The sequence below is a fragment of the Amphiura filiformis genome, chromosome 2 (genome assembly GCF_039555335.1).
Source record: "Amphiura filiformis chromosome 2, Afil_fr2py, whole genome shotgun sequence".
NCBI classification, from domain to species: domain Eukaryota; kingdom Metazoa; phylum Echinodermata; class Ophiuroidea; order Amphilepidida; family Amphiuridae; genus Amphiura; species Amphiura filiformis.
In genome coordinates this window covers 46,517,652-46,543,702 of record NC_092629.1, presented here as the reverse complement: position 1 = coordinate 46,543,702, position 26,051 = coordinate 46,517,652, and the positions used below count along the sequence as shown (strand labels likewise).

The 26,051-nt window shown below is 37.1% G+C and overlaps 2 protein-coding genes across 2 annotated transcripts; both read right to left on the bottom strand.

Annotated features, from left to right (window-relative positions):
- Positions 1–4,950: 4,950 nt before the first annotated feature.
- On the bottom strand, positions 4,951–7,780 carry LOC140140974 (uncharacterized). Its single transcript, XM_072162749.1, has 2 exons — positions 7,456–7,780; positions 4,951–6,320 (listed from the first exon to the last, which is right to left on the bottom strand). The coding sequence occupies exons 1-2, from the start codon at positions 7,778–7,780 to the stop codon at positions 4,951–4,953; spliced, it is 1,695 nt and encodes a 564-aa protein (XP_072018850.1).
- Positions 7,781–12,631: 4,851 nt separating this feature from the next.
- LOC140140965 (uncharacterized) lies at positions 12,632–24,505 on the bottom strand. The gene is made up of 11 exons (XM_072162736.1): positions 24,349–24,505; positions 21,772–22,012; positions 21,475–21,633; positions 20,273–20,449; positions 18,955–19,116; positions 18,128–18,280; positions 17,563–17,670; positions 15,950–16,005; positions 13,929–14,038; positions 13,632–13,795; positions 12,632–13,185 (listed from the first exon to the last, which is right to left on the bottom strand). The coding sequence occupies exons 2-11, from the start codon at positions 21,887–21,889 to the stop codon at positions 12,632–12,634; spliced, it is 1,761 nt and encodes a 586-aa protein (XP_072018837.1). The 5' UTR covers positions 21,890–22,012; positions 24,349–24,505.
- Positions 24,506–26,051: the final 1,546 nt, after the last annotated feature.

Sequence of the window (26,051 nt, the reverse complement as noted above, 5' to 3'; positions counted from 1 at the left end):
GGGCGGCGGGGTGAGTCGCACCCTGATTCCTTCGTAGTCTAAAAGAAAGTCCTGCAACGCTAGCTGACATACCCTTTTTGGTTTCTTGGGTCTGTAGGTAGCCACAGTGATCAGAAAGCGAGAGTATTACTGACAAGTTCGGTTATCTGGACACTTCACTCATCTACGCGCTAGACGGGATTATGTTTACAGGGTCCTGCGAAAGGTAGTGACATTCGGCAAAAATGTCATTGATCATTTCATTGTGAGCATCTAGAAGGATTCAAATATAAGAGATATACTTTTGTAGCTCATGTGGTTCTTGATTTATGCTCTAAAGAGGGCTAAAACCACGCCATATAACTCATTAACAACAATAAATCAAGCAATTTTTCCAAAAATATGGTTTCTAACTTGAACTTTTGCAAAACATCGAGGTATATTTGTTTATAGTAAGTTATTGATTTAGACAATAATTGATTTAGACAAAGTCGATCTTTTTGGCTCTCTCGACCAAAGTACTTAATAAACCCTTAACCCTTTAAAATTTCTATATGGTTATAATTACATGTTAGAAATGTATATTATGCTTTTGATGATTTTTCTAAATGTTAATTTTTTTTACAAATGATATGTCAAGGCTGTAACCCAATTGTGCGTGCAATTCAAGCACACACGCCGCGTCATCTATGAATTGACCCATATTATTAAAATTTGCTAAAAAACTAATACCTGTTTCTATACAAAAGAGGGCCTCTATTGTAAGGATTTCATTTTCCCAGGCGATGATTTACGTGTTGATATGTTTTTCGCTTTGTAATGGTTAATAGTATTAGTAGTAGGTATAAGAAATTAATAGCCACGTACTTTTTTTTCCTTTCTTTCTTTCCTTTTTCTTTCTTTCTTTCCTCTTTCTTGCTTTCTTTCTTTCTTTCTTTCTTTCTTTCTTTCCTCTTTCTTTCTTTCTTTCCTCTTTCCCTTTCTTTCTTTCTTCTTTCTTTCTTTTCTCTTTCTTTCTTTCTTTCTTTCTTTCTTTCTTTCTTTCTTTCTTTCTTTCTTTCTTTTTTCTTTCTTTCTTTCTTTCTTTCTTTCTTTCTTTCTTTCTTTCTTTCTTTCTTTCTTTCTTTCTTTCTTTCTTTCTTTCTTTCTTTCTTTCTTTCTTTCTTTCTTTCTTTCTTTCTTTCTTTCTTTCTTTCTTTCTTTCTTTCTTTCTTTCTTTCTTTCTTTCTTTCTTTCTTTCTTTCTTTCCTTTCTGCAGAGGCATAGCCAGGGGCGGGAAGTACACCCAGGATAGCCAGGAATAAAATTAAAAGAGTATTTTACACTTTAAAAAGTGTCTTTAAAGTTATTATAAAAAGGAGGCTCAAGTTTAGCATTGCCCCCTTGCACTAAAATCCTGGCTACGCTACTGAAGGAGTGAGAATTAGACAAGAGATGAGAATAAAACACTTTTTTTTTCGAGACCAATGAAGTTTATTAGACACACTTATTCTATTGAGATGATGCGGCTGAAATGCTTTCATTAAGGGGGTACTACACCCCTGGCCAATTGTGTGCCTATTTTTGCATTTTTCTCAAAAATTATAGCGCATTGGTGACAGGTAAGATATGTATATTATAGGGGCAATGACTACAACTACTGTACTGGAAATTCAGCAACTCAAAGCAAGTAGTTATTGATTTATTGATCAAATATTGGTTTCCCTCATTTTTGACTGTAACTCCACAACTATTGTCTGTGCTGAAATAAAATTTCCAGTGCAGTAGTTGTAGTCCTTGCCCCTATAATATACATATCCCACTTGTCCCCAATGCGCTATATTTTTTGAGAAAAATGCAAAATAGGCACAAAATTTGGCAGGGGTGTAGTACCCCCTTAAAGTCTACCATATCTGCAGAACCTACTTAAATCCTTTAAAGCGAGTAAAACAAATCTTATGTTTATTGGAACACCTCATCAAACAAAAAAAATGAAGTCCACAATGTATTTCTAGATGGATGCAAACTTTCACGTGTATATCGAGGGTTCAGAACCAGACAGCCGTAACTCACTATGACCAGCTCTCACAAAATGAGCATTAAGACGGCTTCTTGCTTTGGTCTTCAAAAGTCAATATTTCCTCCACAATGTCTTCTATTGAATTTTGTCATGATTAATCGACTGTATCGTCTATAGTAAAGCCAAGAATTTTCTGCTTTACAAATGCTAAATTCCGCTTTTCTCCGCTTTGTAATTTTAGCACATTTCTGACATAATAAAATTTCACAAGAATCTTACGTCCAAAAGGTCGGGAAAGCCCCAAGAGCTATTTTAGTCGGGCGCGCAAAGGATTGTGGGATACTCGAGCTGAAATGGGAGGTAGGACAGACGTTGAACGGTAAAACGGCTTTACCTCCGAATTCCGCGATTTTCGCGGAATTTCCGCAACGCGGAAAATTCTTGGCTTTAGTCTATAGTGCCCTAGCGACTTTATGCTCATTTCGTGGGAGCAGGTGATGGTGAGTTGAGCTGCTTTCTGGATTTCAGTCCTCTATAATTATGGTTTCACATTTCTGGGAATTACGTGAGGGGTGTATATAACCTAAAGCACTGGCCACCCTATCATTGACCGATAGGTATCGTCTGCGATCTGGATGCCCGAACTATTCTAAATCTCAGGATGCTTTCAGGTAAGGTCATGTATTATAGTGCACATCCCCACCGCATGTGTGTATCTGGGGTGAGGGGATAGCAACCCCCTCAGCTGCTGTAAACCACTGATTGGCCCATGTGGTTGTCTTTTATAGTGCCTATATAAGTTCTTGACCTGTGTCACTCCTCATGGGCTAGTCTTCACTCTAGCATAATAAACGCATCCCAAAAAGAAAGTATCCAGTTTGATTTTGGCCCATAAGTCAAAGATGTGGTCTTAAATCAAGTCCTACTAAAAGTATGTTACATATGAATTTATTCCGCACAGTTTTGTCCAACTCGATGCAGCATTAATGACACAGTGATCTTTTTAATGTAGTCACTTTAATTTCTAAAGTTGCAGTAATTCCTATTGATGTTGTTTTCCTGCTTCTTTCAAGATTCGTCACAAAGGTGCACAATAACAGAGACGGTCTAAGGCTGTTTGACTCCACTTCATGAGTTTTATTCAATACAAATACTCTTTTACTCCTTCCTCAATGTTTTCCCGTTCACTCTTTAGACAATAATAACTGCGTGCTATCTGTTTATAGGTTATTGTGTGAAATCGGAGGGGTTTGTTTTGGGCCGAGATATTTTTCCGAGGGGCGTCAGCCCCGAGGAAAAAATATCGAGGCCCAAAACAAACCCTGACGATTTCACACAATAACCTAAACAGATAGCACAAAGTTATTATTGTCATTCATTACCGTATTTGTAAGAAAAAAGTCAAATATTACGATTTATGCGATATAAAATAAATAAAAAGTTAAACATCACTCCTTTGTATTTAAATCACCCCTTACAAAATGGATCAGCCTTTGGGAATTTCCCTTGGAATTGTACGTCATCAGCTCAACAACAACCTTTGACCAATTAGAACACGGGATTTGACGATGTGTTGCAAAAGCTGGTTAAAATTTGCATAATTATTCATGATTTGAAATTCATGTTCAGGGGCCAATTTAACTGGTTGGAGGGAATCACTGGATCGCATGTCGTTGACCGAAGTTTGTGCTTGGGGTAAATTGAGCTGATGTAACCATTTTTTCACTCTTCTTTGTAATCATGCTAATGGAATATCAATGGAATATCATTATAAGAATTACTGACCATGCTGAGAGACTCTGGGATGGATATATACAAGTGTCTGATCACTATTTTGTGGAGAAAAAATACGAAGTTTTAATATTCTGCACACGTGCATGGAATACAGTATTTACATGCTAAGGTCAACACACAGGAAATTATGATTACTTGGAATGTAAACTTACTTTGCAATGTTGATATTTGAGTTCGAATGTTTCTAACCTCGGATTATTACTGCAAGTAAACACGTGCACATAACTTGAGATGGCCAGTGGAATATTCAATTAATTGATATCTTCACGGTAAGTACATGTATATCATCAACATGATCAATGCGAAGTTTCTATGTATTTTCATCATTCACATCATGAAGCTGCAAAAGGTAAGTCATGTAAAGTTCAAGCTTCAAGTTCAACTTCAAGTCATGTCGAAACCATGACTGTATGAGTGTATGTCACTGCCACTGACCATGACAAAAGATCTCGATGATATCTCCAATCAATCATGCTCCTCAATATTCCATGTAACATTTTCAATTTGATATTATACAGTTCAAATATAAATAACTTCACATTTAACCAGGCATGTAGGCTAGGACTAAAACAAAGTCATTGTGGAAAATATAAAGGTAACCAAGCAAATTACTTTTAAAATTAACTCACGTCATGCTAAATTGTTCAGGCTTATTTCTGCCAATACAAAATTGATTGATATTTGACTGACGTTTTAACTATACATACACTGCAGAGTACCATGTTTCATTAAAAATGCAAATTACAATTTAAATTGTTTACAACTATTAAATCTGTGCAAAATCATATACATCACAATTTATTGTGTACAATCGATTGTCATTTTCCAAATTTCTCAAAGTGGTCGTGAGTTGTCTTATCAGGATTTATACATTTTTTATTACAATTAAAATTTTTATTTACAACTGATATCATAGATAATTGTCATCATATTCACAAATTCTTACAAATTGTTGTCTTCAGTTGTCTCGTTAACATTAAAACTTAAAATTGCAGATTTATCTATTTACAAGTGATTTGCTGTTTAGCTAACCTTTAAAATCAGATTATGTTGTCAGATTTTTGTCTTCGGAATCGGTACCGATAGTTGTAATTACTCTAATTTTAACAAGATAGTGTTTTATTTGGTTCTTAAATTCATTAAATACCGTACTTCAAGCTCTTTAATACTGGTCTCCATTAATTATTGAAATAAAAGTTCATAGTTGCACCCTCAAAACTGCATCCTGTAAATAAGGTTGGGAAACCCTGCTGTTGAGGCGCCACCATATTCAGGACATTTGCAGATGCTGTAGCCGTAGCTGTGCCTGTAGTTTGAGCGGTTGTCAAGGTTGTAGGACTCTGTCTTTGAACAATCTGGCCTGCAATTGGTGGTTGATATACTGGCATTCTGCTGCTGTTAGATGGTACTTGTTGCGGCATCCTGTATGGCACTTGTTGCGGCATCCTGTATGGCACTGGTCGCGGCATCCTGTTTGGCACTGGTTGCGGCATCCTGTTTGGCACTGGTTGTGGCATCCTAACAGATGGTGCTATATTGGGTTGTTGATTTGAAGGTGTGTCTGGAGGTGCTGATATGGTGTGAGATGCCTGCTTTCTACTGAATTTAGATACATGTAAGGCCACTGACATCTCCCGTTTCTGGGAATCAGACGCATCACTGCAGTAAGATCTTAAGCTGTTGATGTTCCGATGACCTGAAAGACTGCAGATGATACGGTCTGACACACCAGCAGCATTCAGGACCCTGATGGCGGTAGCTCTTATTGAGTGGTTGGTATATATCTGGGACAACTTGGCATCCAGTGAGATTTCTTTCATGGTATTGCCTATTGTATTATGCCCCAGAGGGCAATTGTTGTACCAAATTGGGTCATGAGAGTTAGCATTCTTCTTGGGTTGCTGATAGAGAGCATGACATTTGGGATGGAGTTTAGAGAGGTACAGTTTGTATGCCTGTACTGGACATTGTGCGTCATTTGTCGCATACAGTTTCTTCTTGCGATTGTATTGCTCATTTACTGTGGCTGGATGATTCTTCTCATGTTCATTACACGTTGGAGTTAGATACTCAATTCCCGACCCGTCTACTTCACACTTGAAGGAATCTTTATTTAAATCCCTCAGGCCCTCCCTGCCCCGCCTGCAAAACATGAATTGCAGGCTAAAGAACACCAGACGTTGTAGTGAAACTGGGTTCTTGGTTGAGAGTGTGTCGCCAGCGAACAGCTTGTCTAGATCTTCTTCGGAGATTGCTGCATGTGACTTGGTTATATCATGCCCCTCTCTTTTCATTTTCTTGAGAGAGCCATCAAATACATTGTTGGCATTGCTAAACTCCTCATTGTGCATAATGTTGATCGTTCTTTGAAATGGTGGCGATGAGATGTGCCTCTGGATGCCCGATCTGATATTGCATAAACTTGATTTAGAATAGGGATCTCCATTTGTCTTGCGCACTTCTCCATAAAATTTCCGCAATAATGTTGCCAATTCTGCTACTGGCAGCTTTTCAAAATCTTGCGGCAGGTTGCTTTCCTTACACCAATCTGTACAGAACAATAAATAAGAAACAAAAGAAAACTTACCAAATAGGTGTATTATGACCACTATTAAGTCCAATTACTATTATTTGGGGGTTCATTCATATATTTTCATGACTAAACAGCATTTTTTGTTGCATTTTGATGATGCTGTTCTAGAAAAAAAGGGGTCATTGGGTAGCCGCAACCAAAAAAAGGGGGTCATTGGGTAGCCGCAACTAAAAAATCAGGGGTCATCGGGTATGACAAATTAATTGTAATTTTATTGATTGATTGTTGTTGTTGTTGTTGTTGTTGTTGTTGTTGTTGTTGTTATTCTGTTCTTGTTCTGTTCTAGTTCTGGTGGTGGTGGTGGTGGTGGTGGTTGTTGTTGTTGTTGTTGTTGTTGTTGTTGTTGTTGTTGTTGTTGTTGTTGTTGTTGCTGTTGCTCACATTTTCTTTAGAAGGTCGTGAATATCGATGTCAATTATTTTAATCCCCCTAGTGTGGACTGAAATTGTTGTACCCTCTCACTCTGTGTGTGTGGAAAATGTTTACGACCCTCTTTCTGTGTATAAAGTGATGATGCATTATTTTGATTTAAATCAATTAAAAAAAGACCATCCAATATTTTGGTGTAAAAATTCTATGACCCCCCCCCCCTATATTAAATCATGACCCTCTTCTGAAGATAATATTAATTTACATGTGTTTTTTATGATGGTTGCTGGTATTATTTTTTATAATGCACGAACATGAAATACGAAGTAATGTGTTCTGGTGTTTTGGCCACAATATCAGTATAAAAAAAAAGATCAGCGTGATCACTGATACCATTTTAGCTGATCTATGCTGATACTGATTGAGGAAATTCCTTTGAAAGTGAACCCCTCCCGAAGTATGATGTAAAGATACATTTGTACAATAACAAATGGTTGTGTATCAGATGTGAGATATTGTACCAGGTCATGCATGTGTATATGCGCGTATCGCGTACGTGCTGCTCAGCGCAGACTACATTGTACATGTAAACAAAATACTGACTATGACTCGATCGAGAGGGAACAACATGTGGAATATTTCTGGGAATGGCATGCATAATTTGTAAGGTAAATAAATTATATGAAACTTAAAAACCTTGTGTCATTGATCTGTTGTTTACCTTTGAATAGGCGGACTGCCCAAGCAGTGCTATCAACTGTCTTTTTCTCATGTCTTGCTTGCTCAAGACGTTGTAGCTCTGCCTCCGTTGTTGAGGCGAAGCGCTTCGGTCTCACGGGGCTAGGCCGGCTATCCGTGGGGAGTTTTGCCGGCGTTTCTGCTGCTGGTGCTGCAGGTACTCGCGCTTGTTCTTCGGCCTCTATAGTATCCAGCTGAAATATGAGGTCATCTGTGATGTCATCTGGTACTGTATCCCATAAGGAATTAGAAGTGAGGTTGAAACCTGGCAGCACATCCACAGATTCCGCTGTAATATCGTCATCCATGATGAAGAAAATTTCAAAACGCCTTCGTTCTTGGAATTTCGTCTAGGCGCCGATTAATTTTAATCAAAATTACGAAGAAATCAATCATTTAAGAAAAATATTAATCTGAGTAATCGTAATGATCATTCAAAGAATATCTGTTTCAAATGGGAGACATGGCTAATGATATTTTTGTGAAAGGACCCTTATTTGAGTACATTTTGTGTGTATTTGTGTTTCGCTATCGTTTGTTTTTGTTTTCTGAAGGCAATCGCCATTTTGTATTTACCGCTGTCAAGATTCGCCAAATATTATCCATGTTCGGGGCCCCAATTAACTGAGCAAATGCATGTAGCAATGTGCTGTCAACAAATACGTCACACGCGGAGGTCTTTTATAAGCGTGTGATACGCACTTTGAGGTCAATTGTGAGATATTAATGACTCCAAACTGCGTTCGCGTTCAGTGCAAATAATCTGTTTTAATTGGATCACACATAATACATATATTCATGAGGTTATGAATCACAGTCCATATCTGGTATGTCCTCCTGCTGCATCAATGATTGCCAGACATCTGCGGCCCATGCTCTCAGCGAGACTTCTGATGCGCTCTGGGCTTGATCTATCGCTGTCGATATTGAGTAGCAGTACCAAATCAATAGGAATTTACTGCAACTTTTGAAATTGAGGTGATTGCATTCAAAAGGTCATTGTGTCATCAATTCTGCATCGATTTGGACAAATGAGGTATCAAACTCTGCGGAATAAATTGATCTGTAACATACTTTTGGTAGGTCTTGATTTAAGACCACATCTTTGACTTAGGGACCAAAATCAAACTGGATACTTTCTTTTTTGGGATGCGTTTATAAAGAAACCGGGGGTTTTAAATTAACAACATTGGCAAGACTTGTTCTAGGAATCTTGATGTCCTAAACAAACAAACTATTTTACCAAAAAGAAACCCGTATCAGATGAATTGCACACTAATCTTATTTAAATTATGGTATAATATTATGGGGTTCTGCTAATCACTATGATTTAAACAGAATTGTGAAGCTCTAAAAAAGATGGTCAAAGAAAAAGGTTTGTTTACAATTTCAGGGCTTTAAGGAATCGATAAATACTATAAATATAACTAAAATACTATAAATACGATAAATACTATAAATAGAACTAAAATACAGTTAACTTACATAGGGCACGGTACAATATTTATGTTACGTAAGAGTAGCGAACACGGCCATATTGAATATTACATCATTAATTTTATATATATTTTAAAAGTATTGCAAAAGTGCACCAAAATTTGGAAGATTCTTCACAACATATACCCCACAAAAACAATGTTGTATAGAATGGGCAAAGAAAATTCTAATATGTGTGAAACCTGTTATTGATCATGTTGATCATTTCTTCTAATATTGCAACAACAAAAAATCAGTAACATTTGGGATAGAGTCAAAGCAGTAATATTTTTGAACATCCAGCATAACATCTGTCTCAATGTTAAAAAACCGCAAAGACAACTTGTTTGTCAACTGCGTAATTGTGATTACCAAGCTTTGTATTAGCAATGTACCTACACAGTAATGAATGCTACTACTGCACATGACCCACCAACAGTGGTACCGCATTGGTACTGCACTGCAAAGTGCCGACCAAGTACCTTAGGGACGGTGTACCTGTGCAGGCGGCCCAGTAAGAATCTTGTAATGTAGTCTAAAATAAATGACTTAACATCTGGGACACATGCTATCACTGACTGTATGAATATATATAATATAACAAATGCATGCGCAAAAGTGCAGCTTTATTTTTCGCGCTTTTCTAGCAACGCGTTAGAAGGCTTTTGCAAAGCGTACGCGGTAATTAAAGCACGCGTTCGGTCGGCGTAAACACACACAACACGCACTTCGCGAGTAGAACCCCGTTTTGAAATAACCGCACAAAGGGTCAATAGGTGAAGAATTCCTTTGTGAAAGCAGCACTGTCAAGGCAAAAGCAGACATAATTTTAAGGGAGCTGCAAAGTAACGAGAAGAAATTGTCATATCAAATTATACTATAAATACATCTAATTCTACGAAATATAATGATATGTTTGTTTCATATTACGAAAATAAATAAATTTCAACCATATATACATGCAACTGTCTGCTGACGCAAAACATTTGGCAATGTTGATATTTGGCAAAATTAGGGCATAATGTAAATATCGTTTTACCCACCACCTAAACAGTACCAAATTGATTCACATACTCGGCGACACGTAGTAATGAGATATAAAATAATTATTAATTCTAACTTAGTACTAGAGGCTGATGATAAGGTATATGTATAGTAACCCATTTTCTCTCAATTCGACATTATTTCATCCTTCACTAGCATATGAACCTGGGACCTCTGGGTATCTAGCCAGTGTGTTCTTACTTTGGGGTCATGAAGGGGAATCTTGTTTTTTTTTATTTGATACATGAGGTGGAATGATAATAGTTTTACATGTAAAAAATGGTCGATTTTATTTCATACTCCCGCGCAAAAATTGAATGGTCCCTAGCTCATATTCTAGACAATAAGGCCAAAAAAAAAAGTTTGTTTCCTGCAGCGCGCATTACCTTTTTGACAGCTTATTTTGCGCATATTATTTTTTGAACATTTACACATCACACAACAAACGAGCGTAGTGAAAAACTTCTGGAGAAAATGTTTTTTTAATCTGCAGATTGAAAGGGGATCATAAATATTCTTGAATATCATATGAAAAAAAAGTATGACTTTTTTCATGTCAGAGAGACCCACTGTAAATGTCCATTCCAATTTGCAGCAAAAATGTTTTTGTTTTTTTTTCATTTGAAGACATGGATTATAAAAAAAAATAAAAAAAATAAAAAACCGCATTTCGCATTTGACTATTTTTGATCTGCTACAGGAAACAAACATGTTTTTTTTGCCTAATAGGCGTGTGAATAGAATAGTCCCATAGAAGATAACATGTAATTGCAGAACAAATATAATGGGGAAAAATTATTATCACTTTTGATTGATATCAGAATATGATATTAAGGTTGGGTGTTGATCATTAACCCATACTGCAAAGTAACGAAAGGATGTTGTCATATCAAATACTATAAATACATCGAAATCTGCGAAATATAAGGGTGGTGCAATAATAATGTGTACCCCAGGGTGGTGAATTATTTTGGCACGTCAAAAAAAAGGGTGGGGGCAAAGATTTTTAGCACGGCTAAAGGGGGCAAGCGATTTTAGCAGACCATTTTGAGAATTCACCTCCCGGGGGTACACATAATTATTGCACCACCCTAATGATATGTTTGTTTCATATTACGAAAATAATTCAATTTCAACCATATGTGATGCGATCAAGCAAAATCAGTCGAAACTTGGAAATATTGATTCTGAGATATAGCCAAGCATAGGAAATATTTCTTTTTGTTTCCTGCTGTTTTGTAAACGTTTTAATTGCTTACATCTTTGGAATTGGTTGCCCAATGTCAATGGCGTTTTCGGCAAAATGCAGCTTTGTACATGCTGTTATAAGAAACTCAAAATGTAATATTTACGAGTTCCGACTGAGTTTGCTTAATCGCATCACATATATTGAGGTAATTGACTACTACTGACCCAAATGTTAATCATTTTAACCCACCAGGTATCTAAATATTGCACAGTAAGAAAAACAAAACAAAACATTTATCTACATTAAAGAAAGATATTTTGAGTAATTTTGCTTGCTACAGAGAAACATATAATTTCCTCTGCCATTCCCATTAGGCGACGAAACTAACCCCTGTTTTTGTGAATTTTCAGGGTAATTTTTTCCGTCGCCTTACATCATGGAAAGCTATTGGTATCCTATTTTCATTTAAATATTATACCATCCTAAGCACGATATGTAATTGCAAAAACAAATTTGAACACTTAATTTGGCAACACATCAGAATTTCACAAAATTTTACGATGATGCTATTGGAGATGATGACGATGATAATGATGATGATAATAATGATGATGATGATGATGATGATGATGATGATGATGATAATGATAATGATGAATGATGATGATGATGATGATGATGATGATGATGGTGATGATGATGATGGTGATGATGATGATGATGATGATGATGATGATGATGATGATGATGATGATGATGATGATGAAGATGATGATGATGATGATGATGATGATGATGATGATGATGATGATGATGATTGCACAAGGAAGTAGATCCAATGCGCCTGTCGCGGGCTCAGTGCAACATAATCATATCTCCATTTTTGGCAAAAATTCGCTTTTGGTACAATACCGTAAAAACTCGATAGTTAGCATATTATCATGTGCTTACTATCAAGCGCTTTAAAAACATCAATTTTTCCAAATTCCGGCGCTTTACCAACTGAGCTTATAGAGTTGAGACACACATTTGCAGGTTTGCTTATTCGTTTATAATTAACGATGATTTGCTCAAAACCCTTTACACTTTTGTGGATGGGCTCTTCATGTTTGCATGTTTTGAAAGCGCTCTATAGTACAATAAACACATATGCTAACTATCGAGTTTTTACGGTGTTACGTGTTTTGTAGTGCCAACAAAGACGTATGTCAATTTCCAATACCAATAAAGCCGAACCTGTGGAACTTAGACTTATATACGGCCAATGACTCTAGAATTCTTTAAAATTGGTTGTTAGGGAGTGTTACAGTGAGTCCTCTAAGTTTGAAAGCTAACACCTCCCGAAATCGGAAGTTTCATTTTTTTGGCGGCCATATGACCGTGCCGTCGTAACTTGTTTCAGTGCTTTGTGTGTCACTACAGAACTCGACTTCATAACTTTTTTTCCGATTTAAACCAAAATACGGCGAAGGCCACGAGACTGGGTATTCCACCGCAGGGCGATGTACACGTACCGCTGATTTAATCGGTTGCTGTCTGATTTGCGGCTTTGTAAAACCCAATCTCCTACAATTTGAGGATTGCAAGGTTCATCGTGTATTTCCGCCATTGAAATACGTTTTCGATGCTGCCGTCTACGACGAACCATGCAAAAGAAGTAAAATACTGCACAGCAAAGAACACCGGACAAAAGTATCACAGTCGAACATACGGCTAGTACAAGTACGATGAGCAGGATATCGTTTCTGGGACGGTCAAGCGATGAGGTAGTAGGCGTTGAGACCGTCTCTGTGTTTTCAGTCGTTTGTACGCTTTTAAAGTTTGTTGTTAGACTAATCGTCGTGACTGGATCATTATCTCTAGTATCAGTTACGTTGTCTACCCTTGCCCTGAACACATCAATGACTTCAGCAGATTGGACGGCGTCGTTTAAATGGTTTCTAGCAGGGTCTGTTTCAGGCCAATTTAATGCGTCCATCAGCAAATCACTATCCACATATGTACCTATTAAGATATAGAGAAAAATGACACAACGTGTGAATCTCCATTTACTAATTTCAACTGCTGTTGGTCATTTTTTATTGATTATGGTTTGCTTGTAATCTTTTTAAATATTGCTTAATTGCTGGTCAGAGGTGTCAATTCAATCGTGAATATCTGGTACAAGATGCTATTATTAATATGCATGTTAATAGCTTCATGATGAGACATGCTTGGATCCTAATGGGACCATTATCAAATGGCCTATATGGAAAGAAAAAATGAACTTGACGATAAAGAAAAATAAGTCCACTGTCAACAAATCATGCGATCAACTTTCCTGTCAGCCTGTTATTCTCTATTAGAACAAGTTGATTCATTTTATAAATAGTTTTGATGATTCTGAAATGGCAAGGACATATAGGGCCTATATTGATCGGCCGAAAACCCGATATAAATGTGTGTTCTACCTGGAGAAAGCGAGCTTTGTCTCCTTCGTCTACCCACGATATTATCGGAGCACAGCTCTGAATCCGTTGGATGACTGACAGCAGCTAGAACGTCGTATGTGTCAGTTAGCGGATTTCCTGCGGTTACTTGAATGTCATCTAATGTCACAAAATCTTCATTGGAACTAAACACAAAAGAAAAACACAAAGATCATATGGCAGCTGGGAATATGCGGTAGAGAGATTACTATGAGTCTTTTTACGCGAACTACTTAGTAAAAGAGTTCCGGAATTTGGAAATATCTGATGTTACTTTACTTGAATTTGGTGACTGTGCTATCTGGACAGCATCGATCGTAGTTGTCGTGACAGAATTCATTCAATGCAATTCGGAAGCAAAGCTTGATATTCTCGGCGTCTTCTGCGGTCTAAAAATAATAAGAAAAACTTCGATATTGTTATTTTTATTTCTTTGTTTTATAAGTTCATTTATTAGCACGCATAATCATACTGCCAGTTACCATTTATATCACATTTTGTCTGTATTGCTCTGACTATAATGAAAGACAGGTAAAAAGACTAGTTTGCGTCTGACGTCATCTGTCAATCAAACTCGAGCACGGTTTGTTTACAAGTGTCGTGATGATATGTGTTGCTGAACACGGCGGTAAAACCGGGCGCCTTATTGTTAATTTTGCACCTTCAAACATACAAACCATCTATAAAGTTAGGTCTTAATAGAAGGAAACTTTCTTTTGCGAAGGCACCATGTCAACAATGCCTAGAAAAGCTGCTTTTTGCCTTGTAAAAGTACGTAATTTATCGCTATTTACTGATAATTATTCCTTTTCTCCGATTGGCACCAGATAATTGGACCTTCCTTGTACCCGCTATTAACCAATCAAGGAACGTAGAGAATTTGATTGACAGTGACGTCAGACGCATACTAGTCTTTTTATCTCTGTCTTCAATTATAAATACTTCCTGGAGAAGAGTTCGCGTCTGAAATTCTGACAACTAGACACAAAATGCCGCACAGTGCAGATCGGCAACCAATCACGGCGCGCCTTTGCCCTGACGTCAGACGCGATTTAAATTTTATCTCTGTCTTTCATTATAGGAGCTGCTTAGCTTATAATTAAAACGCAGGGTATGTGTTACCAACGCATACATCATTCGGCCATTTCCTGATGTTTTCATTATTGCAATGACAACAAAATTGTCTCAACAAGCGGACGTGATCCTGAGCTGACAAGATGACGACCATCACACCTTGTCGAACTCGATGTAAATTGTTCAAATAGGAATGAAATATTTGATATTTTTTAAAAATTTGTTTAAAAAACAGGAGGGGGATCTTGACCACGAAATCAACAGTATTCACATATTTGGGAATCGTATGTAGGGGAACGTGATAGACAGTCTAGGGTGTTTTTTAAACCCACCTGACCTTCGGGGATGAAGGTTGGAGAAATCTTCCTTAATTTGGTGCATGCATCATCTTTTACCTTAAGAGGTATGTTTTGATTTTACGGGTCACATATGCCCTGTGCGCCATCATCCGCTTGTTGTATCATTCATCACATTTAACGCATTAGTTCTTTCATAATATATACAAAACAAATCGTCGGCTTCATTCCCTATTGGTGTAGTGGTGATTTTTGGTAATTTTTTTTTGAAAATTGGCACATACTGATCATGATGATGTTTACTTTAAGTTTGCTCTCAGCAGCCAAAATTAGCTAATTAATTAATAGTTAATTAATTAAATTTGGCATATGGTTTCAAAGTGATATTTTGTGTTTTCCATAGTGGTGTATCCACCTTACGCCACTATTTATACACATTTCATAATAGTAAACAAACTAAAAAATATATCGGCAAAAAATGGAAAACATTGCACCATACTGGCGTATCACCTTCGCTTCATTCCTTAGTGTTGGAAGGTCACCTAAATCACCTTACGCCACTATGGTAGCAAGCCAATGTAAAGTAATGCCACAGGGATTAAATGGCGGTGGAGATGACTTTAGGATAGGGACATGAGTTTTGTTACCTTTCCGTACTGACGTAGTTAATTTTTAAATGTGCCAGTTATTATGTCTATAATTATCTCTTTTCAAAGTCATATAAAGGTGCAATATATTTATTTTACTACAGACATTTCACTTTCATGAATGGATGATTTACACATCTCGATTTGATATTGACATTTCTTCAAACCCGATTTTCTTGAAATGTTGTTTATTCGCGGTGCCCCACCTTACACCACTACGGATTGAAACCGACGAATTCTCATTATTATATAGCTTTTGGTTATTGTGTAACTTGATACTCACGAATTGCTGAATAAGTCCATACATGTATATTATTACGCCTCCGAAATTTGAATTCACTGAAACAGGGGGAAAAATAAATGAACAAATAAAAATGGAAAACTGTGACATACTACCGTACTCACACGTGGTTAGCTGACGCATACACAACCACCATACACCTCTTACCTAAACGTACACCCTCATATACAGCCTGTCTAAAATGTGCAAGTAAAAAGCGCCCTCATTGGCAATTAGAAAATATTGTTGTGACATGATGCTTACATCAACATCAAAAGCGAAGTCTTGGCTTGGAATTGCCGTTTGTTCTGTTCAATTTGCTTGTTTTAATCTCGAGATATGTTTAGTTAACAACGAAAGGGTAAAATTACATTTGTGCCATTTTACTAGGGGATAGGGCTGTACATGTAAATAAATGATAGCATCAAGTTTATCAAGACTTCCTTCGTGAAATCAAAAGAATGCATTGATTGCTATTTTTACTGTTTTATCATGATACAGGTATAATGATTCTCTTTTGCCACTTGAAACAGATTAAAGATAATTAAATAGTTCACATTCTGCTGTAAAATTAAATACATGTAGGCCCTATCATGGTAAATACTGTTCTCTTTGTCACTCAAGGCATGTTAAAATGCAAAAAAGTATTGCACACCCTGTAGTAAAATTAAAATCATGTCAACGAAATTTTGCATATCGTATTCGTTTGAAATTTTAATGAGCAATATTGTTACATTGTCATTTCTAATCCTACAAATGAATGTTTTTTATTAACTGTACTGTACAGGATTTGGGATTTAACAATGATAACATTCTAAAACGTGGCACAAAAGGGTTTTCACACATTGTGTTCCAAACCAAAACGAATGAAACAAACGGTATTTAAAAGCTCGGACTGCTCGCTTGACGTTGATGTAAGCATCATGTCACAACAGTACTTTCTAATTAACAAAGATGGCGCTTTCCATTTGCACAATTTTTTTAGACAGGCTGTAAACACACCCTCAACTCTCAGATAGCACAAAAACTCACTGTATATGCAATGAAAAACTTGAGCACTCCAAAGGCCACACATACACAACCCACATAAGTACAAACTCCGACAAAATGATTTACGTTGATGTCGAGATGTTTGAACCAAATGTTGCATCACGTGTGTATGTTAGCTACCGCGCCTTAAGCTGAATTTAGCATCGCCGACGAGCAATTGCGATGCACCGCTTTTGGAAGCCGAACTTTGCGATGCACCTCTCGTCGCTTTTGTTTGCTTTGTACTTATCATGGCGACATAAATTGCAGACGACAATTAAAATAATTATACTAAATGCCACAAAATACATTTTTACAACATCCATTGCTGTAAATATTTATTGCTTTGAATTAATTTATCACAGAAAGTTAATAATCAAGAAATGTAAATTAATTTGCAAAATAATGGACCCAGTTGGTTGGAAATGATTAATTGATGTATTCAACTTGCAAGAGCAGCGATTTGTATCGATTGATCGGCTTGACGCTCTGAAAACGGAAGTAAACATTGAGCATGCGTGAGATCGTTTTTCTGCAAAAACGATCGAGTATGTAACCAGCTGATTTATCGATATAAAATAACTTACGGTCACAATTGATTCCCCGTTCTTCTTCTGGACAAACGCAGAAACATTCCGTAGTGAATCCTGGTAGCATCATTCCCAACGTGTTACAGTCAATGTCACAATTGGCAGCTGAGAATAACAAATGTTAGTATAAATCTTAACACCAAGAATGATCTAGCTCTAGTTAGATACTTTGTTGTATAATAGCAACAGTGTTTGGTATACTCCAAATGGAATCCACCATATTTTAACCCTCATTACATCTAGTAGAGATTGAGCAGCCAAAGAAAGTGTGCATATATGAAACCTGTACGACATCTAGCACACCCCGGTATCGTATTAAGGTAAAGTGATCATGGTTATGCAGGAGCATCTTCACCACTCCTCTAATGCAATGAGTTTTACCTTCCTAGTACTATATTAAGCCAGTAACCATCAGTACACCTGGTTGGAGAGAGACAACACAGGTCTTGTCAAACTGAAGGGCACAACACGATAGCACCACAGGCGAGGTTCAAACTCGCAACATTCTGATTGTGATCGAGTCCACCCTCCCCTTGTATTAGTGGAGTTCAGTGTATCTTACTTGGACATATCTGCGTGTTACAAGTCCGTGTGTCTGTGTCTGCCCTTCCGGGACACGTGTCACCATGGCTGCAAGGTCGTTGTCTCTCCTGTGTTCCACCACCGCAGGTTATGCTACATTCTCCCCAGTTACCCCAAGAATCTAACCAAACAGCTGTAAATTAAATAGTGAATGAGATTTGTATACTATATAGTCTGCCCGGGTGTTTTGGTCAGCTGGTCTGTGTATTTAACGAGCCTGTGCGCCGCTGAAGAGGGACAGGCAGCCTCTGTATAGTAACTTGTGAGTTTACTGAGGTTAGGATTTTTCTTGATAGAATTTTCTTAAAAAGTTGGCAATGAAAGAGCAAATCAAAATTGCATATGAAGTAAATGAAATCATACAATTGCGTTTTTACTCATTTGTGGAGTAAAATTGTTTTTCTCATTTAGATTCAAATTGATATGTTAAAGTCATGTACCAACCCAGCTAATTTGGAAGAAATCAAACATCTTGGAGAAGTCAGATAGTTGTATCGTACAGGGGCTACTGTAGTTGGTGCGGGGTGGCAGTAAAAAGCATAGGGTACATTCTTTTGGCACGGAAAGTTCATGTTCAGGGTAATAATAAAAACATTTTGCAATATTTACACAGAGACACTAAAGTGTTGCAATTACAAGTTTACATTATTTTTGGCAATATCAAGTCGAATTTTGCAACAAAAAAAGAAGGTGCCCACTTTACAATTGGTCCAATATCTGGCCCAGTAGATTGATAAAAGCTGTCGGAGAAGGCACTCTAGCCCCTGCTCCCCTGCATTATGCTAATACATCTGGATTGTGACTTACGGCATGGCCTATTGTTGCAGTCCCTTGTGGATGAATCGGATCCATCGCATATGATGGCATCGGTTGCATCATCATCAATACAGCTCCGTGTCCTAGTTTGGGTTCCTCCATCACAAGGTGCGCTACATTCATTGAACTGACCCCAAGTGCTCCAAAAAGGCTCTACATGGATTAGTAACAGTACTCAATAATTAGTTTTCAATAACTCTTCCTATACCTTTATACAGGAGCCAAACGTTGTTAATCGGTGATGAATCCACAGTCCTGTAGCGTATACGCAAACGCAAGGTTACGCGTACGCGTGAGCACGGAAAATTTGTCATGCCTGGAACGTAGCAGCTAAACATTACCGCTTTATTCTTTAAGTTTTATTCATGATATCAACAGAGAAATTACCGATCTTCTTGCAAGGTTGAGTAGCAATGACAAACGGACATTTCAAATGAAAGAATTATTGCGAATTGGACTAGCTTTAACTTGTTTTCGTTGTTGAAAGGGATTCAATCATGTTTCACCGTTATTCATCACCGATTAACAACTCGCGTCCGACGCGTCTGCGTGGTTTACTGTCCTCACGAAGTAAACCACGCAGACGACGCGGACCAGAGGATGATTTAAGGAAGCCCCATCATGCACCGTAAAAGTGTTACCACTAGAGTTTCAACTGCCACTTTACTTTTCAAATCCCATTGAACTCTGTGCAAAAGATGTTGTTTTAGAATTGCCCGTGTGTCGTCATTACTTGGTCGATTTTAGATCTAAAGTGATGTATGCATGAAGGATAATTCACACCTTCTGTAGATAACATAAAATGTGAAATCGACCAACCTTTAGAAGGTGTTTTTATTGTAAATATATCTCTCCAAATTCAAATTTAACCATGCACGTGTGTATGCAGTGGGCGGGCAGTGGTGTCATGTTCACTCACACAGCTGTGCTAACCGCAAGACTTCTGGGAAGTGCTTAAATCATCCTCTGGACGCGGACGGTGATGAACAACAGTGAACCATGATTGAATCCCTAAATTAATAATGAATAATGAACTTTAATTAAATTGCCTTGATTTCTGCGGATTCCAATAGTTTCATCACAATAATACACACGTTATTTAATCACTGAATGATGAGAAGGTAATTTAAATAACTCGTGGATAATATCGATTGAGACGTGTACGGCTTACTTGACGAAGAAGAGTCTATTATAAGCACTAAAATAATTCTTAACAATAGCGTAGCGACACAGTACCCCTCAATCAATCATGAGGCCCCTTCCTTCCCAACAAACAGGTGACTTTCGTTATATTTACTCGTTTATTTACCTGTTGGACAAATCACATCATTGCATGAGTTCGTATCTGTCGGAGTCTCACCAAGATGTGTACAGTCCATTACACTATCAGCACTATCGGGATCAATACAGAATCTAGTTCGAGATCGAGAACCTCCGCCGCATGGCACGCTACATTCACCGTATGCACCCCATTCTCCCCAGAATGCTGCAAGTTGTTAAAAATATAATTACATAGTACATTAACATATAGCCCGATTGCTGATATCTGAAAAAAATAGTCGTTATATCACCTCAGGAATATTATATCATCATGCAACAGACAGTATGTCAAGACTCGAGCTCCTTTGGTTGATCACAGATATGGAAATGGTAATGTGGCCGTTTGGGGTTCAAATAGGGTGGCTGACTATCTGTATTGAATTACCTCACATCACAACTTCATTAGCTTCGTTCTTGAAAATAGTCAATCCTGCAATATGACAGCCTAATAAAAGATATCTCTACACGTGCACTGCAGCAATAGGCTTCAGGTCGGCTAGCCACCATTTCCCGAACCATATCAATTTGTAAGCGCTCTTTTTTAAAAGTCATAGTTCATTGAATTTACAACCGTATGACAAAACAGGCAAAAATAGTAACTTTTTGCACAAGATTTGCAATTTAAAAAGAATTGACCATTGCTTATTCTAGTGACTCAAGTATATGGACAATATAAGTGTACTTTTTTCATTTAATGATTTAATTTGAAAAATATTGTAAGGAACACTTGAGGTTTTGACTTTTACAACCTATATTTTGGTCAAAAAATGTGCTTGGATAGGTAGTTTTCAACAGATTTTCCACATTCGCCTTGCTCTATAACATTGAATTGTGTTGTCTGTTGACTTAGTGACTAAAAAGTGTTTTTAGGGGGTGTTAGCTTTCGTTTGATATAAAAAAAAAATCTGAACGGATGAAGGGAACACTTGAGGTTTCGACAAAAACCAAACAGAGAGGCCCATTATTAGCTAGAAACTTCACAGCTCATACATTGCTATGCACTCAACCGTGTAGTGTAATCAAAGACTGTGGTGGAGACATTCGCTGCTTGTTGTTATCTGCTTGGAAGCTCTTGGGACGAAAATGTGTGCTCAGGTGTATCGAGGTGGAACCTGTGCGCATGATGGTTTATAAGAGAATCGTTTTTGTATAGAAACTTTTCCATATGATAAAAGAAGGACTGTAACTTACGGCAACCTGCTGTATTACACTCCTCTGAAACACTTGGTGGATGTTCAGGGCATTCTGTTCCACCATCCGTAGTTTCGCATTGTCGTTCGCGTATCCGACTTCCGCCACCACATGCCACAGAACACGCACTCCACGGACCCCAATCGCCCCAGGAAACAGCTGCGGGATGAAACAGGAATGATTAATTTGGATGATTATTCTTGAAATTAGAATAATATGAATTAGTATTACTACTAATTCATGATCGATCTCCTTTGAAATAAAATGATAGTAAAATCAATTTGACATATTATCTACCTACTACGGTGATAGTAAATGACCCAGTGATTGTATTCCCTGCCACGGCTGTTACCGTGTATGTCACTGTAGTTGTACCAAGAGGAAACGTATCATCAGGCTGGTGAGTTGAAGTCATGGTAAAGGCACCGAGTCATCGTTTGGCGTGGGTGGAGTCAAGTCACAGCTGCACCTTGACCAGTGTTGCCAGTTACAACGATCACATTTTGTGGCATATTGGTTAATGTAGGCTGCTCATTATCTGGACGAAATAATAATTTTTTTTTAAATTAAAGTCTGAAGTAATACTGTCTACTACGGCATGCTATTGGATACAAGTGTTGACGTTGTTGTCACAGTATTTCGCTCTACCTTTGTTAAGGATTTTCCGTCTCAACGTTTTTTTAGCACAAATATTTTTCACAACGTTAGTACATATCAAAACAAATTTGCCCTTAGATCATAAGTTTATTTGCTTCGTAAATTTGGAGAGGATGCATGAATGTACGGTTGTTCAAAGCGTGAAAACCGAATCAAATTAAGTGCTTTCAAGTGTGATAGTAAGGCTGGAGAGTACTTATGTTTTTAAACAATAGAACACTCCAGCTGTGCGAAGGATCAGTTATAATAGCTCTTTAAAAAGAGCTATTATAACCGATCCTTCATATCTCTTGTTTTCCATTCCTCTTGCCAAGGGTGTCAATCTGAATACGATCGTTTGGGGGACACAATGATGTGTGAAATATGGCCGCGAGGCGCGTTTGGAGGACGTCATGATGTAAGTGTCAACTGGCAAAATTGGGAATTCTGCACGATTGTTTGATGTATATAGAATTGGCTTCATTATTATCTAAATGCAAACTATAGATGGCGCTATTTATCCTAAATCATATTTCGTTATTTGCAAGGGGTAGGTGATTAATACTGCCATTAAAATAGCTGGAATAGATGAAACAAGCAACAAGGGAATTTTGTAAACATATTTTATTCAATAATAAAAGGACCTATTTGTATTAAAAGCTTGAAAGCGTCATTTCCAGTAACTACACAGCGCCACCAATCTTGTCATTAATAGATACATTTTATATTCGAAAAAGCTTTTAAAATGCTGTAAAAGTAGATGAGTGTGTAAAAGAGTGGAACTTAAAGTTGAGGATGACACAAAAGCATCTGTATACCTTAGCATGATATTGCTTTTAGCTGTTTAAGCCTAAAATTTGGTTGTACATGAAGTTTTGTTTGAAAAACTAATAAATGATCCCATCAAACAGCCGTGTCTTACTATGTACAAAAGTATAGGCAAATTGCTTTTCGGCTTTAAATTATATGAACATGAGATTTTCACCATATTTCAACCTAATCAAGTAAAAAATAAATATATCTTGCAATACTGTAACAAGAACGAGTGAAAATTTTACTGTAGAAACCTATGTTGGGCCTCATCTTATGTTTAGTTAAAGTCCTTTTGGCGTAAACAATCGTGTGTTTTTTTATACCAAATGAAAAACCTTGGAGTGGTACCTCACCCGTTTTGTAGGACTATAATTATTTTTTCCAAGGTTCCTTTGACAGCGTTAACCATCGCGTATACGTGCGCGACGTCAAGAGCGTGCGCATTGGACCTCGTGCAAAATAATACTCGCTGGACGGCTGGAAATCTGAATAACATTATAGTGTTAAGCACTCAATTGTAAACTCTTTTCTATTTACTGGACACATATTAACTTCCGTTCAATGACAAGATAAATTTTATATTCTCGTATGAATATACGACGAGATGTCGCTATGACGTCATAAGGTAGGCGTCGCCTAGCAAAATCTGGAATTTCTGGCTATGTACAATTATATAGGCTACATATATTTCCGGCTTAAAATTCTATAAACACGTGGTTTGCACTACATTAAATGAATATTTCAACCTTTTTACCAATTAAAAAATCAATATCTTTGGCTATAATTTTACAAAATAAAAGAAAAATGGACTTTACTGACTTGCTCTTATGGCCTGACTTTACACGTATAGCTCAAGTCCTTTTGACGAAAGACACGTGTTTTTTTATGCCGGGTGCAAAACATTGGAGTGTCACCCTTAGCGTAGGAATAGCGTTAAGGACTACAAAGTAAACTATATATAATAGAAACTTACGAACATCATCTCAAAGAGGCGCTGTTTTCAATGAACTTACGACATGCTTTAGTATTGCCATCTTTTGTCTGGCGTCGCAACAAAAAGTGTTTTTTTTCTGGAAATGCTCTGAACATGTTTTAAATAGATAAACTGCAGGTTAAGTATATACAATTATCAATATGCCGTTTGAGGCATATCGAACATAATGGTTTTATAATACATCAATTTATAGTTTCCCTGTATCTTACTGTTTTTAACAATTTAACAAATGTACAATGTAGTTCATGAGCTAAAATTACTTAAGGGTCATCCCGCTAGATTCTAATACATATAAGATGCGATATCACACGTATAAGATGCAATCTTACACGTGTAAGGTTACATATTCTTACACGCTTTTGGAACATGTGTGAAAATTACAAATATGCCAAAACAATAACTAATTCCATATTATAAGATACCAGGCTTACCAGGACATTTCATATTGTTACATGCGCGAGTAGTCGTGCTTGGACCATTGCAGGTGAAACCATCATCTGGTACTGGATCTTCGCACATTCGTTCACGGGTTTGTGTGCCGCCTCCACAGGTAACGGTACAGCTGCCCCACTCACCGAATTCACCCCAGCTTGCTGTGTGTTGTATATAATAAGTAAATTAAAGAGGACGACATAATTTGACCGAAGGGCGTAAATACAGGGCTTTGCCATGCCGACAACTTGCACTAAGTATAAAGAAATGGAGTCACCGCCGTGTCTTTGGCACCTCATTTTTTATATAAGTTTCAGATCAATATATCAAAAATTAAGCAAAATTCGATCTTTCTGAAGGGATGGGTGTATGGACGTTTGAACAGTATTTTTTTGTGGGACATGCGAGCACATCAGGCATATCGAATTGCATTCTGATATTAAATAATTTTGATTTTTTTGAAATTCGCGATATAATACGCATTTTATGGCAAATGATTACAAAATGATGTTTTTGATATTTAACAGTCCCGAAGTAAACTTTATAAATCTAATGATATGTACTTAAAGTGTATGTAGCTGGGAAGAAAAGCCGACGATCAATTGAAAATTTTGACCTCTCGTATTGAAGATATGGATTTTTCCCCAAGACACCAAAAAAATTAGGTCTTTTGTGAATAATCAATAATATGAAAGATCAAAAGTTTCAATTGTTCGTCGGCTTTTCATCCCAGCTACATACACTTTCAGTACATATCATTAGATTTGTAAAATTTACTTCGAGGACTGATAAATATCACTAATTAAAAAAAATCAAATTTTAATAATTTGTCATAAAATATATATATCGCGAATTTCAAAAAATCTAAATTATTTGATATCAGAAGGGCATTTCTCGTGTTCAGAATGCAATTTGATAGGTCTGGTGTACTCACAGCTCCCACAAAAAATACGTGAAAACGTCGGTAAACGTTAATATCCCATTCTTTAAGAAATAAAATTCTTAGTCGATATCCTTAAGTTAATACCAAAGTCACCTATTTTTGCGGCACTTTGCCGTTATCTTGTTGCATCAAGAACTATCCATTTGGGTGTTTCACTCCCAACGTGACAATACCTGGGCTATAATGTACTATTTTGACACTTATTTGGCAATAATTAAGACGGGTTTTGTTGTATGTTCAGTTACGAGTATATATACATAATTTATTATACATAAGTGTATTATTATACATTGAGTTATTATAAATAATTGCTCGGGTGACATACCGGCGTATCAGCCCTTTCTGACAAAATAAAATCAGTTAAGTTTCATAACCTATATACAGGATGTATCAAATAAAGTATACCGTTTGAAAAATGCTGCTAGATTAAAAAGTATGCGGTCTTTGGTCAAAATTCTCTAGTTGATAACTTTATTAACATCTTGTCCTCAAAAAGCTGAAAAATCACGGGGGTGTGACCATTAATAAGGATTTGGTGGCTTCGTTTTGTAAACCGAGTACAAAAAGCAGTTGCGCGAAGTCAATTGGATTTCAATGCCTGGCACTTGCTATTGTTGTGCAACCAAGAGAAACATGCATGTGTACAGATTATTTGTCCTCATTGTTAGGGTTCGAATCCTGAATGTGTAAGTTACATACGCAAGTTTTACTTGACAAGGAGAAAAGCAATATTAAAATGGATACTCCACAGTACACGCC